General features: G+C 40.6%; 1 protein-coding gene across 1 annotated transcript; it reads left to right on the forward strand.

Annotated features, from left to right (window-relative positions):
* Positions 1-7,096: 7,096 nt before the first annotated feature.
* Positions 7,097-8,041, forward strand: LOC119924257 (olfactory receptor 10A3-like). Its single transcript, XM_038743195.1, has one exon. The coding sequence runs from the start codon at positions 7,097-7,099 to the stop codon at positions 8,039-8,041; it is 945 nt and encodes a 314-aa protein (XP_038599123.1).
* Positions 8,042-13,385: the final 5,344 nt, after the last annotated feature.

Raw genomic sequence — 13,385 nt, forward strand, 5'->3', positions numbered from 1 at the left:
ATGAGGGAACTGAGGTTCATAGAAGTGAAGTGACTTGCCCAAGGTCACACAGCAGACATGTGGCAGAGCCATGATTAGAACCCATGACCTCTGACTCCCAAGCCTGGACTCTTTCCACTGAACCATGCTGTCATGTGGTTTATGGTGTGAAGTGTGCTAATAATTTCTCCAAGTGGGTTATAGGAGAACAAAATTTCTGATATCCCATTGGATGAACAAATCTGACCTTTTACTGGGCAGCCTAGAAAATGTCCTAAATTCAGCAAGGTCCTAACACCTAATATAAAACTGAGCACAGGATGTCTTGATGGATATTTTAATGCTGCTTTCCTGTTTCATGCATAATTTATCCTTACTAATAAATATTTGTCTTTATTCATAATTTATTATCAACTCTTAATGGTACTGCAATGAGTATATTTAAAACCAAAATGTTATGCATATATTCTTACTTCCTTTACTTACATTTTATATAGTCAGTTATTCCAACTGAAGCTAATGGGTGAAAGAGGATGATGGAAGTGGGCTTACATTCCATTAAAAGATATCTGTAAAGAATGTTTATGTTCCTTATATTTGGGATGACATCGCAACCGTCATGATTAGTGTTTATTAGATTTGGTGGGGCATGGATAAATCTTGGCTTGGTGTTAACATTTAAATAAAAGAATGGAAAATTTGGGAAAATATATTGGGGTCAATATATTTAGTAATCTGGCTGCATAAGAGCATAATTTAGGCAACAGTTGATGTTATTGTTGCTATATTCCCTTGCATTGTATCAGAAGATACTCAAGGGATTTAGTCTCAGCAGTAACTGAGGACAGTTAATATAATGGAATCAAAAGCCCTTTGCAGTAGTGAAAGCACTGGCTACTCTTTTTTGGCTAGGAGGTAAAGGTGTTTATTGCAATGTAATCATAAATATTTTTCCACGTACTGAAGAACAGAGAAGGTAATCATCTTATAGTAAGCATACTATTCTTATTATATCTTTATGAAAACAATCTAAGTTAATTCATCATCTCTTTCGTGAATAAATGTTAATGCTATTTCTTCTTGCTCTTTCTTCTTCTTAGTTCACATTTCAAACTGACAGTAAACATCTGTTTTGAAATGTTCATCTGTCAAATTTTACCCCCCTGCTCACTTTACCTTCTTTTGATGCTCTTATATAGTTATGGCTAAAATATAGTCTTCATATTCCCAATTTGATTCTGGGCTGTTATGAATCTGAGAACAAAATTTTTCAATCACAGTGCAACATCACTGCAGTGGAGACTTGATGATTTGTATTTACTGTGAACTCTGCTATCTTCATTTGGATTGGAGACTGTGATTTGATGAGAAGCAGTGTGGCTCAGTGGAAAGTGCACAGTCTTGGGAGTCAGAGGACGTGAGTTCTAATTCCAGCTCTGCCACTTGTTTGCCGTGTTACCTTGAGTGAGCCTCTTAAATTCTCTGTGCCTCAGTTACCTCATCTGTAGAATGGGGATTAAGGATGTGAGCCCCACGTGGGACAACCTGATTACCCTGTGTCTACCCCAGCGATTAGAACAGTGCTCAGCAAATAGTAAGCACTTAACAAATTCCATAATTATTACTATTGTTATTATGATGATGATGTACGAGTCTCAGCAGAATGCAGATCACATGAGCAATAACATGGACATGATGTGATTGCATGCTTCATACTAAGTTTACTCATAATTCTGGCACTTACGTTTGGACACTTTTATCACTTTTAAGCCTACCAGATTTGGAAGCACAGAGTGGGCTTTACATACATGGAGTGCATGAGGAGGGCAAGGAAGTAACATGTCCTGAGAAGCAACGGGGCCTAGTAGAAAGAGCCTGGGCCTGGGTGTCAGAGGACCTGAGTTCTAATTCCAACCACACCACCTCTCTGCTGTGTGACCTTGGGTAAGTCACTTAACTTTCCCTGTGCCTCAGTTCCCTTATTTGCAAAATGGAGACTAACTATCTGTTCTCCCTCCTACTTAGACTTTGATCCCAATGCGGGACCTCTTGCCAAATTATACTCTCCAAGTGCTTAGTACATCACACAGTAAGTACTCAATAAATATGATTGAATGAAATGCAGTTGAATGTATCTACCCAGGATATCTTGCATCTACTTGGCATATAGTAAGCACTTAACAAATACCACAGTTATTATAAATATTATCATTAGTATGTGAGAATAATGATATTAATAATTATAGACCTGCACGCATTTTGCAGTGGTTGGAAAGTTGCTCAGGGACCACACAAGGATGCTTCCATCCCAAACCTTGCTTTATTGGGAAAATAGACAAGAGGGAAAAGGGAAGCAGTGAAAGGAGAGAAGTTTATTTCTTTTTCTTCCAAAAATTACTACTGGAAAGACATATTATTAAGCTATGCCTTGAAAATAAAAAAAATAATGTTTCTCATTCCAAAGGTTGTCAAGTATAATGCCTGGGAAATGGCTTGAAAAAGAAAATAATAATAATAACAATAATAATAATAATAATAATAATAATAATAGCATTTGTTAAGCGCTTACTATGTGCCAAGCACCGTTCTAAGTGTTCAGATAGATACAGGGTAATCAGGTTGTCCCACATAGGGCTCACAGTCTTCATCCTCATTTTACAAATGAGGTAACTGAGGGATAGAGAAGTTAAGTGACTTGCCCAAGGTCACACAGCTGACAAGCGGCAGAGCTGGGATTAGAACCCATGATATCTGACTCCCAAGCCTGGGCTCTTTCCACTAAGCCACGCTGCTTCAGACAGCATTTGTTTTCGAAGGTTTTCATGATTTTCAGGTCTATGTTTTAATCTGCTTTTTCCTAGTAACAGTTTGATGTACTCAGCTTTTTCTGATAGAAATTGTAGTGTAAAGTAAGGAACTATTACCATTCAATTGGGATTTCCACATAAAGCCAATTCCCACTGCAGCTTTCATGTGAGGGAATGTATGATGATGTATTTGTAAAATTGAGCCAAATCCCCTCCAAAGTTAAGGAGGAGGAATTAGAGGGACAGGAGAGCCAGGTGGTCTAGCCTAAAAGGGTCATCCAAGGCATTCTGTTTTTATATTATTTGTGAGGCTATTTTCGTCACTTTGAGATGTATCGATAATAGTAGTATATGAAAAATATTTTATTTTCTCAACTTCTTAAGGAACTCAGTATGCTTAATTGTTTTGAAAATTAAAAGTATGTGAAACGAAAGTTGTCCATTTGGATTATTTACCTGAGATTCTGGTTTTTTTTTTTGGTATTAGTTAAGTGCTTACTATATGTCAAGCACTGTTCTAAGTGCTGGAGTTAATCAGAATGGATACAGTCTCTGGCCCACCTGAGGAAAACAGTCTTAGTAGGAAGAAAAACATGTTTTGAATCTCCATTTTGCAGTTGAGGAAATTGAGGCACAGAGAAATTAAGTGATTTACCCAAGGTCACAAAGTGAGCAAGTGGCAGAGCTGGTTTCCATGCCCATGCTTTATCCACTGGGACTTGCTACTTTCCTTCATAAGAACATAATGCTCTTGACATAGATCATTACTTAGAAATGACAATTATGCCAATTGGCTGGGGAGTTTTTTCCCTCTGATTACATAGGCAAAATGAAACCCAGGAAGTTTGTCATTCTACTAAGCTCATTTAGAAAGAGAATAATAATAATAATAATAATGGCATTTTGTTAAGCACTTACTATTTGCCAATGCACTGTACTAAGCACTGGGAGGGATAAAAGCAAATTGGCTTTGGCACAGTCGCTGTCCCACATGGGGCTCACAGTCTTCATCCTCATTATACAGATGAGGTAACTGAGGCACAGAGAAGTAAAGTGATTTGCCCATGGTCATAAAGCAGACAGGTGGTGGACCGGGCATTAGAACCCATGACCTTCTGATTCCCAGGCCTATGCTCTATCCACTACACCAGGCTGTGGGCAGGGAATTCTTCTATAAACTCTGTTACATTGTACTCTGCTCGGCACACAGTAAGCACTCAATAAATATGATTGATTGATTGGTTGATAGTCCCTTGTCTCCTGACTTTTAATCAAGTGCTATATAAACTTCAGGTCTTCACTCTTTGCTAACTGGAATTATTATGATAGAAGTGCAAAGTATATAACGAGGCATATTTTGAAAATATGCTTTAGGTTAGCCAGCTCTGAGGGCTTAGCTCTTCTACACATACTTAATGATGAAGATTCAGAACCTATTGCTTCAGAAAGTTGTACAGGTAGAAAATATTAGCAGGTTCAAGATGGGGTTGTATAAATGAATGGATGAATAATGTATAATGGGCTATAAAGAGAAAATCAGGGCTGGAAAGGGTAAATGTTGGTGCATCCCTAAACATTGAGATGTTTCAATAAGGGCAACCAGCAATCAATAAATTGATGGTATATATTGAGCACTTACTCCATGCAGCACTAAGCACTAAGTACTAAGTACTAAGCGCTTGGGAGAGTACAAAAAACAGAGTTGGTAAGCACATTAATTGCTCACAAGGAGCTTACTGTCTAGAGGGGAAGACAGGTATTAGCATAATAAATAAGTAAATAATCACACAGTTCCCATTGCCACAACTGGAGACTATTCTCATCTACCACACTGCCAACTTCTCTCCCACATCCTATCCCTGGCCTGGACTCTCTCGATCTTTGTGTCCAACAAATGATCATTCTCTTACTTTCAAAGCCTTACTGAATGCAAAATCTCCATGAGGCCTTCCTGAACTAGGTCCTCAATTCCTCTTCTTCCATTCCCTTCCACATCACCCTTGCACTGGAATTTTCACCATATACCAACCCCAACAGTCCCACAGCACTTATTAACATATCCATAATATATTTATTTATATTGCTGTATTAATGGACCCTTCTCTCAGGATCACACCTGGAGAGTTTCCAGAACTCTACCAGTCTCTACTAAGGGAGAGAGAGTCAAGGAGAAACATATCCATTTCATTCCTATCTTGGACCATGGCTAGAAAGTGGAAGACAATCTGCTACAAGTCAAAACTCAACTATGCTGGGCAGCAGCTGCATGGGAGGTAGTCAAAGGGAGAGACTTAAGTTGGCTGCGTGGGAAGGAGGCAGTGGTAAACCACTTCTGTATTTTCACAAAGAATACTTTATGGATCCACTTCCAGAATGATTCCAGATGGAGATGGGGCGTTCTGGGAGAGATATGTCCATGGGATCACTATGGGTCAGAGCCGACTCACAGGCATAAGACAAGACAAAAATTAATGGACCATGTCTAATGCCTCTATGTATTTTTTCTTATTCCTTAGTTCAGGGCTTTGCGAATAGTAAGTGCTTAATAAATACTACTATTGAGTCACTTCAAACAGAAAGATAAAGAGGGGAGAAGAGGGGAGATATGGATGCAGATGGAGGGCATAAGAGAGTGAGGAATGATGAGAGGAAGGGATGGATCTGGAAAACTGTGGAGGAAAAACAAACAGGATTTGAAGAGGAATTGCATGTGGGAGGTACAAATCAGAAGAGTCATAAATGACAAAAGGGCAGGGAGAATGGCAGGAAAATAAAGGTATGAAAATGAATCCCACAATCCCCAAGTATGAGCTATTCTGGAGCTCTTAAACCCACATTCTTGATTAAGGCCAATAAAGGAGAATTCCATAGAGCACTGCAGAGACTTCCCCAAGGAAAACACACACACACACACACACACACACACACACACACACACACACACACACACACACACTTAGGCACACATTTATTTATACAGGACAGGTTTCAGACTGTAAGAGATGTTAATACTCAAGGTACATCATCACGGGGGTGATAGTTTCTTTTGAGGTATAGTGATCTCTCAAAACTCTGGAGATTTTTATCATCATCGATTTTCTCTTCAGAACTTTTGAGGAATTGCTATTTCGATTTTTGAATTAGTGATATATCTCTAGAGATAGCAGTTTCAGAATTTGAGTTTCATATCTTCCTACTTTATACTTTCCCCTTATCTGTCGTTTATTTTAAAATATGTCTCTCCCACTGTATTGTAAACTCCTTGAGGGCAGGGATCATGTCTCCTAACTCTAATGTCCTCTCTCAAGTATTTTGCGTAGTGCGCTACACAGAGAAATAGCTCAATGGATATTATCAATCAATCATGTTTATTGAGTGCTTACTCTGTACTATAAGCTTGGGAAAGTATTATGGATTGATTGGTCAGTTGGATATATTCAGGTGGGTGAAAAATAGGTTAGGAAGGACTACTGTACATTGTTCCAAATGACAACAATAAGTCACATTGCATGTCATCACTGGCTGTCATGTGATCCTAGAGAAGGTGGAGTTATTCCTCTCTTCAGAGTGGTCTAACATCTGAAACCAAACCTGATCATATAGAATACCTGCCAGAAGGAAATCATGTCAACAGAAACTATCTATGTGCCTGTATTCCTAGAGGAAGAGCAAGAGCAAGAGCCCTGGCCCAGTGGTCCTAGAAGACAGACTCAAGTTGTCACTTCCCCTTGTTGGGGCTTCTGATCTCTGGAGAGGTGGGCATTCGAATCTCATTTCTGACATTTCTCCCTCTCTTGACTGTACGCTCATTGTGGACAGGGGTTGCTTCAGTTACATTGTCATATTGTATTCTCCCAAGCGCTCCAAATGCTCTTCCAAGCATGCAGTAAGTGCTTAATAAATATGATGGATTGATTGAATGATTTAAACATGAACAGCAAAGCCTTTTTATGCTTAGGGATACAGAATCCCATGTTATCTGTGACTGTAAAAGAAAACTCTCCACCTAATGGCAAATCTGCTTCTCTCCTTTTGGTCTAGGAATAACCATCATCCATTTTTCAGCTTTGTGAGATATTTACCATACTGGTGATTTGCAAATCCTCATGGTTATTTGCACAGCGAATGTAACAAATGCCAAATGGAGATCCCAGAAGAGATGGGAATGCTGATTTCTGATCTCTTACGGGTGGCTGGGAATTAAAGTTGAAAAAGATGTTAAGTCATTGCAGAAGCCAGATTTCAGAATAGGTTAAACTCATGCTGAAGAGCATGAACATGCCATTTGCTTTCCTGTTTTCATGCTTGAAATGATGAGGGGAAATCAGAGCGCTGTGACTGACTTCATTCTCCTGGGTTTTTCCAACTTTCCCGAACTGCAGTTTCTTCTGTTTGTGGTGTTTTTAATCATTTATTTAATTATCTTGGTAGGAAACATGGTCATTGTCTTCATCATCACCCTGGAACAGAGTCTTCACATTCCTATGTACTTATTTCTGAGGATCTTGTCCATCTTAGAAACTTGCTTCAGTGGAACGATCGTCCCCAAAATGCTTGTGATTCTTTCAACGGATCACAAAACCATTTCATTTGCTGGCTGTGCGGTGCAAATGTATTTCATTCTATTCCTAGGGGTTACGGAATGCTTTCTCCTTTGTGCAATGGCTTATGATCGCTACGTGGCCATCTGTAATCCCCTGCATTACCCCATCTTTATGAGTAAAGCAGTTGTCACCAAGCTAACAGCGGGTTCTGTAATGTCCGGGACAGTTATTGCCATTATTCAAACCCCTTGGGTATTTAGTTTTCCGTTTTGTGGCCACAATAAAGTTAACCACCTCTTCTGTGAAACTCCCCCGGTACTGGAGCTCGTGTGTGGAGACACCTTTCTCTTTGAAATCTATTCCTATATAGGCACCGTTTCAGTGGTTATGCTTCCTTTCCTGATGATACTTCTGTCCTACATTCGCATCCTCTACACTATTCTGAAAATGTCTTCGACAGCAGGGAGACAAAAAGCCTTCTCAACCTGCGCTTCTCATCTGACTTCTGTGACCTTGTTCTACGGCCCAGCTAATCTCACCTACCTGCAACCGAAGGCCAGTTATACTGCAGAGAGCAAGGAATTACTCTCTCTGGCATATTCTCTGCTCACCCCCCTGCTAAACCCTCTCATCTACAGTTTGAGAAGCAGTGAGATGAAAGGTGCACTGAAGAAAATACTGAGAAGAAAACTGTGTTCCTCAAAATTGTAGACATTTTCATGGTTTGCCTTAGAAAATGCCTTTTTGCAGAATATGTACGGTCCATGGTGCAGTAGATCTAGAGAGTTCAGATGGCACTGTTCATTCATTCATTTATTCAATCGTATTTATTGAGCGCTTACTGTGTGCAGAGCATTGTACTAAGCACTGTTTAGCCTTAAATGTGAAAGGGTAAACATATGCAGTTGATTTCACATTTTAAATTAAAATTTACAACAAAGCTCTATAGGAACATTTTTAGGTAATATTGCTAGTTTTAATTTTATGTTCCAATAGATGGAGGTGAGAAAGATTGTTTAACCTTCCTGAATGAGGAATTATGATCAGGGAGTTGGGGCAGGAGAGAAAAGGTAGTGAACTTGAGTTAGAGATTAATGTTGCCTGAAGCTTCTCCTTTTTTGGCAGTCAGCAGACCCTCTTTGAAGTTTCTGTTAATCATCAGGCCATAATCAGCAGCCATAGTTGATTTTCGATCCATGTCTTCCACCTCATCCAATCCTTCCCTGATTTCTCCTTACATCCCAAGGCAGAAATACAGTCTTCAGGGTCGGTTTCAGGTTGCAGTTGAGCCTAAGAAATCCACCCTGTCAATCCTGCTATTCTTATAATGCAGTAGGGTTTTCAAAGCTGCTCAGATTTTAAAGATGGGAGGAGCTTTCAAGATCCAGGTCTGCAGCCCTGGGGTTACCTCCTGGGGTGTTCTGGGTGACCCCACTGATTCCTCCAATCCTTGGATTGGGTCTGAGTCCCCAAATCACCTGTGTGTACCAGCACCCCAAAATCTCCCCTCTCCCCTTCTGCCATTACCTCGTCTCTGATCCCCTGCCTCTCTTCTTCCTTAGAGACCAGGTTCTTGGAGGCATGGGCACCTGTATCATCAGAGTCCCCACAGTTATGAAATTTTTTTTTGTCTGGATTCCTGTTCAAAAGATAAATCCTCTCCACCAAGGCTTGTGTGAGGGGCATTAAAGCACCCTCTACCACCTTGCAGCTCGGTCTCCAATAACTGTAGTTGAAAATGGAACAAAAATCCCATTTGATCAATGTCTGGAAGAACTGCACAATAAATAGTTAATTATTTAAAAGAAATCAAATTCTTCCATGTTTACATATATTAATCTCTATATATATGTATATCTATATACAAATATCTATGTGTATATATGTATATATCTTATGAAATAACATAGTCCTATTTCGAACTCTTCAGCACACAGAAGTGTGCATATATATACATATACAGTGTATGTGGAAAAGATTCATATATAGATATATTCACATGTATGTGAATATATACATGTGACATGTGCATATATGAAGATCATAACTGCACATGTTCATGTGCACGTGAACACATGCATATGCACAAAGATGCATGTAAACATCCATGTGTAGGACAATGAGCCATGTCCTCTTCTCCAGCCACAGAATGGAAGCAATGAGACCTCCTGCGTTGAAAGCAGTGATTATCTTCCTTCTCCCACTTTGCCCCAAGAATCTCCAGGTGACAGGATTTACAGAGAAGCAGCATGGCCTAGTGGAAAGAGCGTGGGCCTGGGAGTCAGAGGTCGTGGCTTCTAATACAGGCCCTGCCACCGATTTGCTGTGTGATCTTGGGCAAGTCATTTAACTTCTCTTTGTCTCAGTTACTGCAACTGTAAAATGGAAATCAAGACTGTGAGCCCCAAGAGAGACATGGACAGTATCCAACCCGACTATCTTATATCTACCCTAGCACATAGAACAGTGCTTGGCACATAGTAAGCACTTAACAAATACCACAATTATTATTATTATTATTACCCTCAATCCCCAGATTTACATAGTCATTGCCAATCAGTTAATCGGTCATTGGTACTTACTGAGCTCTAACTGTGCAGAGCACTATAACTGTATTAAGTGATTGGAAAAATATAATACAATAGACTGGGTAGTCACAATCCCTGCCTACAAGGAGTTTACAATTTAGACGGAGGAGATAGACATTAAAATGAATGAATAGAGGAAATGTCAGTGTATAAGGATATGTATTTAAGTGCTGTGGGGCTGGAGATGAGGTGAATATCGAAGTGCTTAAGCGATGCAGACCCAAGTGTATGAGTGATGCATAGGGGATGGTGAATAGGTTGGGGAAATGAAGAGTTATGGAGGTTCTCTTGAAGGAGATATTATTTTAGTAGGGATTTGAAAATAGGGAGAATGGTGCTCTATGAATGTCAAATGGGAGGGAGTTACAAGTCAGAGGGAGGATATAGGTAATAGTCCTGCAGCAAGGCAGGTAAGATTGAGATACAGAGAGTAGTTTGGTGTCAGAAGAGGGAAATGGGTAGACAGGGTTGTAGGAAATAGTAATAATAATAATAAAGGTATTTGTTTAGCACTTACTATGTACCAGACACTATACTAAGTTCTGGGGTGGATACAAGCAAATCAGGTTGGACACAGTCCCTGTCCACGGGGCTCACAGTCTCACTCCCCATTTTACAGATGAAATAACTGAGGCCAAGAGAAGTGAAGTGACTTGCCCAAGGTCACACAGAAGACGTGTGGCAGTGCCGGGATTAGAACCCCTGGCCTTCTGACTCCCAGGTCCGTGCACTATCCAGTGGATAAGGTAGGTGGGGGAGAACTGATTGAATGGCTTTAAGCTAATGGTAAAGAGTTTCTGTTTGATGTGAAGGTGGATGATCAACCACTGGATGTTCTTGTGGAGTTGAGAGACTTCTTTTAGAAAAGAAGGTTCTGAGCAGCAGAGTGAAGAAATGACTGGAGCAGGGAGAGACAGGAGGCAGGGAGGTCAGTGATAAATCTTATGCAATAGTTAAAGTGGGTTAATATATGTGCTTGGATCACCATAGTAGCAGTATGGATGGGGAAGAAAGAATGGATTTTAGCAAGGTGCTGAAAGTAGAACAAACAGGATTTGGTGACAGACTGAATATGTAGGTTGAATGAGAGGGATAAGTGGAGCTTCACTCCATAGAAACTGCCCTCTCAAAGGTCATCAATGACCTTGGCCTTGGGGTATAGAGTCTAAAGGGTGAGTGGCTAAGGGCAGGAAGGTTCACGGCCAGGGAGTGTATCCAGGTTACGTAGAGCCCCAAGAACTCAAAATCTGCGGGACCTGACATTCAGCCCATAGAAGGGATAAAACAGAACTCTACCTTTTCCTATCCAAGTCCTGATCTCCCCATGACTTTCCCATCACTGTAGTTTAGACGACACCATCATCCTTACTGGCTCCCAACCCTAAAACCTTAGCATTGTCCTTAATTCATCTCTCTCATTCAACCCACACTTTCAATCAGTCATGAAATCCCGTTGGTTCTATCTCTCAATGTAACTAAAATTCACCCTGTCCTTTCCATACAAAGTGCCCCTCCAATCGAAAGGGATCTTCATTCAAGGTCCCCTTCCCTGGCTATAAACCTGTTCATGGCATTCTTCAACTCCATATTTCTCATGGGATTCAACATGGGGATCACTGCTTTATAGAACACAGAGGTCACTTTATCCAAGTCCAGGGAGTAGCTGAAGCTTGTCTGCATGTACATGAAGACTGCGGTCACATAGAAGCTGGTCACAGCTGCCAGGTGGGAGGTGCAAGTAGAAAAAGCTTTGTGCCTCCCTTCGGCAGAGGCAATCCTCAAAGTTTGGTGAGGATGAATATATAAGAGAGGAGGATTTCTAGAGATGTGAACATCCCCAGGAAGATAGCAAACAGGAGAATTTCAGTCTCTTTGATGTGGACTGTTCCAGCAGGGGAGGAAGGTCACAGAAAAAGTTGTTGATGACATTGGAGGCACAGAAAGATAGATGGAATGTCAGAATGGTCTGGGTAGGTTGCATTCATAAAATCCATGAGGTACTGTCCGATCACCAGCTGGGCACAGATTTTGGGCAACATGGTAACCGCATAGAGCAGCAGGTTACAGATCATGACATAACGGTCATAAGCCATTGCTGCTGAAAGGTAGCATTCTGTGCTTTCAAAAGTGACAAAAAATGCGTCTGGGTAGCACAGTCGCTGAAAGAAATTGACTTACCCTTTCTTAAGAAGTCTGATAGCATGTGTGGAATGACAGCGCAGGAATAACCAAAATCAACCAGAGACAAATGACTGATAAAAAAGTACATGGGAGAGTGAAGTTGAGGGTCAATCCAGATTAACAGGATCATTCCAAGATTTGCCACTAACGTTACAAGATACATACCCGAAAATGTCATGAAACATCCATGTATTAACAGTCAGGCCCAAGAGGATGAACTCTGCAACTCTGTTTCCACCAAACACCACACCTCCGGGACTCATGCTCAATGTAGTTTTAAAGTAGATTCCGATTAAGAGATGGAAACTAAATATGGAGAAGTCAATCACTTTGCCCCCTCTTACCTTACCTCATTGGTCTCCTAGTAGCCTATGCACTCTGTTCCGCTAGCATTACTTATTCACTGTACCATGATCTTACCTCTTTTTTTGTCTATCTCTTTCCCACGTACTACCCATAACCTGAAACTCCATTCCCTTCCATATACACCAGATCAACATTCTCCCCACCTTCAAAGTAAGGTCACATCTCCTCCAAGAAGCCTTCCCTGATTAAGCCCTCTTTTCCCCTCTCCCTTCTGCATCGTCTATGCACATGGATCGATGACCTCTGTACATGTGATATTCGCTACATCCTCAACCCTGCGGCAGTTTTGTATAAATCTATGAATTATATATTATGAATTATTTACAGTAATGTCTGTCTCCCCCATAGACAGTAAACTCATTGTGCACATGAAATGCGTCTAGCAACTTTGTTGTATTGTACTCTCCCAAGTCCTTAATACGGTGTTCTGCACATAGTAAGTGCTAATAAATACCATTGATGATGACGACGATGATGATAAGTCAAACACGGGAAGTGGACTCACAACGCTGTCTACATTGGTGTCAAACCGGAGATCACCAGCAGGTGTCGTCTCCACTCCCGGCCAAAAATCCATTCCTTCTGCAAAACTCCTTTGGGTTGGTTATAGACAGCAGCATGTCACCATCAATAATTATTAGGTAAAGTTACTTTTTCTACTCATCCAGGTTTCTCTCCCAACACAAGTCCCTCTCATTATATAGCATCCTTTACCCTTTTTAAAAATTGAAAAGAAGCATCCTGGCCTAGTAGATAGAGTGTGGGCCTGGGAGTCAGAAAGACTTGAGTTATAATCCTGGCTTTGTCACTTGTCTGTTGCATGATCTTGGGCAAGTCACTCAACTTCTCTGAGCCTCAGTTACCTCATTTGTAAAATGGGGATTAAGTATGTGAGTCCCATGTGGGGCATGGACATGATT

This window comes from Tachyglossus aculeatus, unplaced genomic scaffold, assembly GCF_015852505.1.
Source record: "Tachyglossus aculeatus isolate mTacAcu1 unplaced genomic scaffold, mTacAcu1.pri scaffold_89_arrow_ctg1, whole genome shotgun sequence".
In the NCBI taxonomy this organism is placed as follows: domain Eukaryota; kingdom Metazoa; phylum Chordata; class Mammalia; order Monotremata; family Tachyglossidae; genus Tachyglossus; species Tachyglossus aculeatus.

Coding starts and splice junctions, on each gene's coding strand:
- LOC119924257 (XM_038743195.1), top strand. CDS start 7,097: ATGATGAGGGGAAATCAGAGCGCTGTGACTGACTTCATTCTCCTGGGT.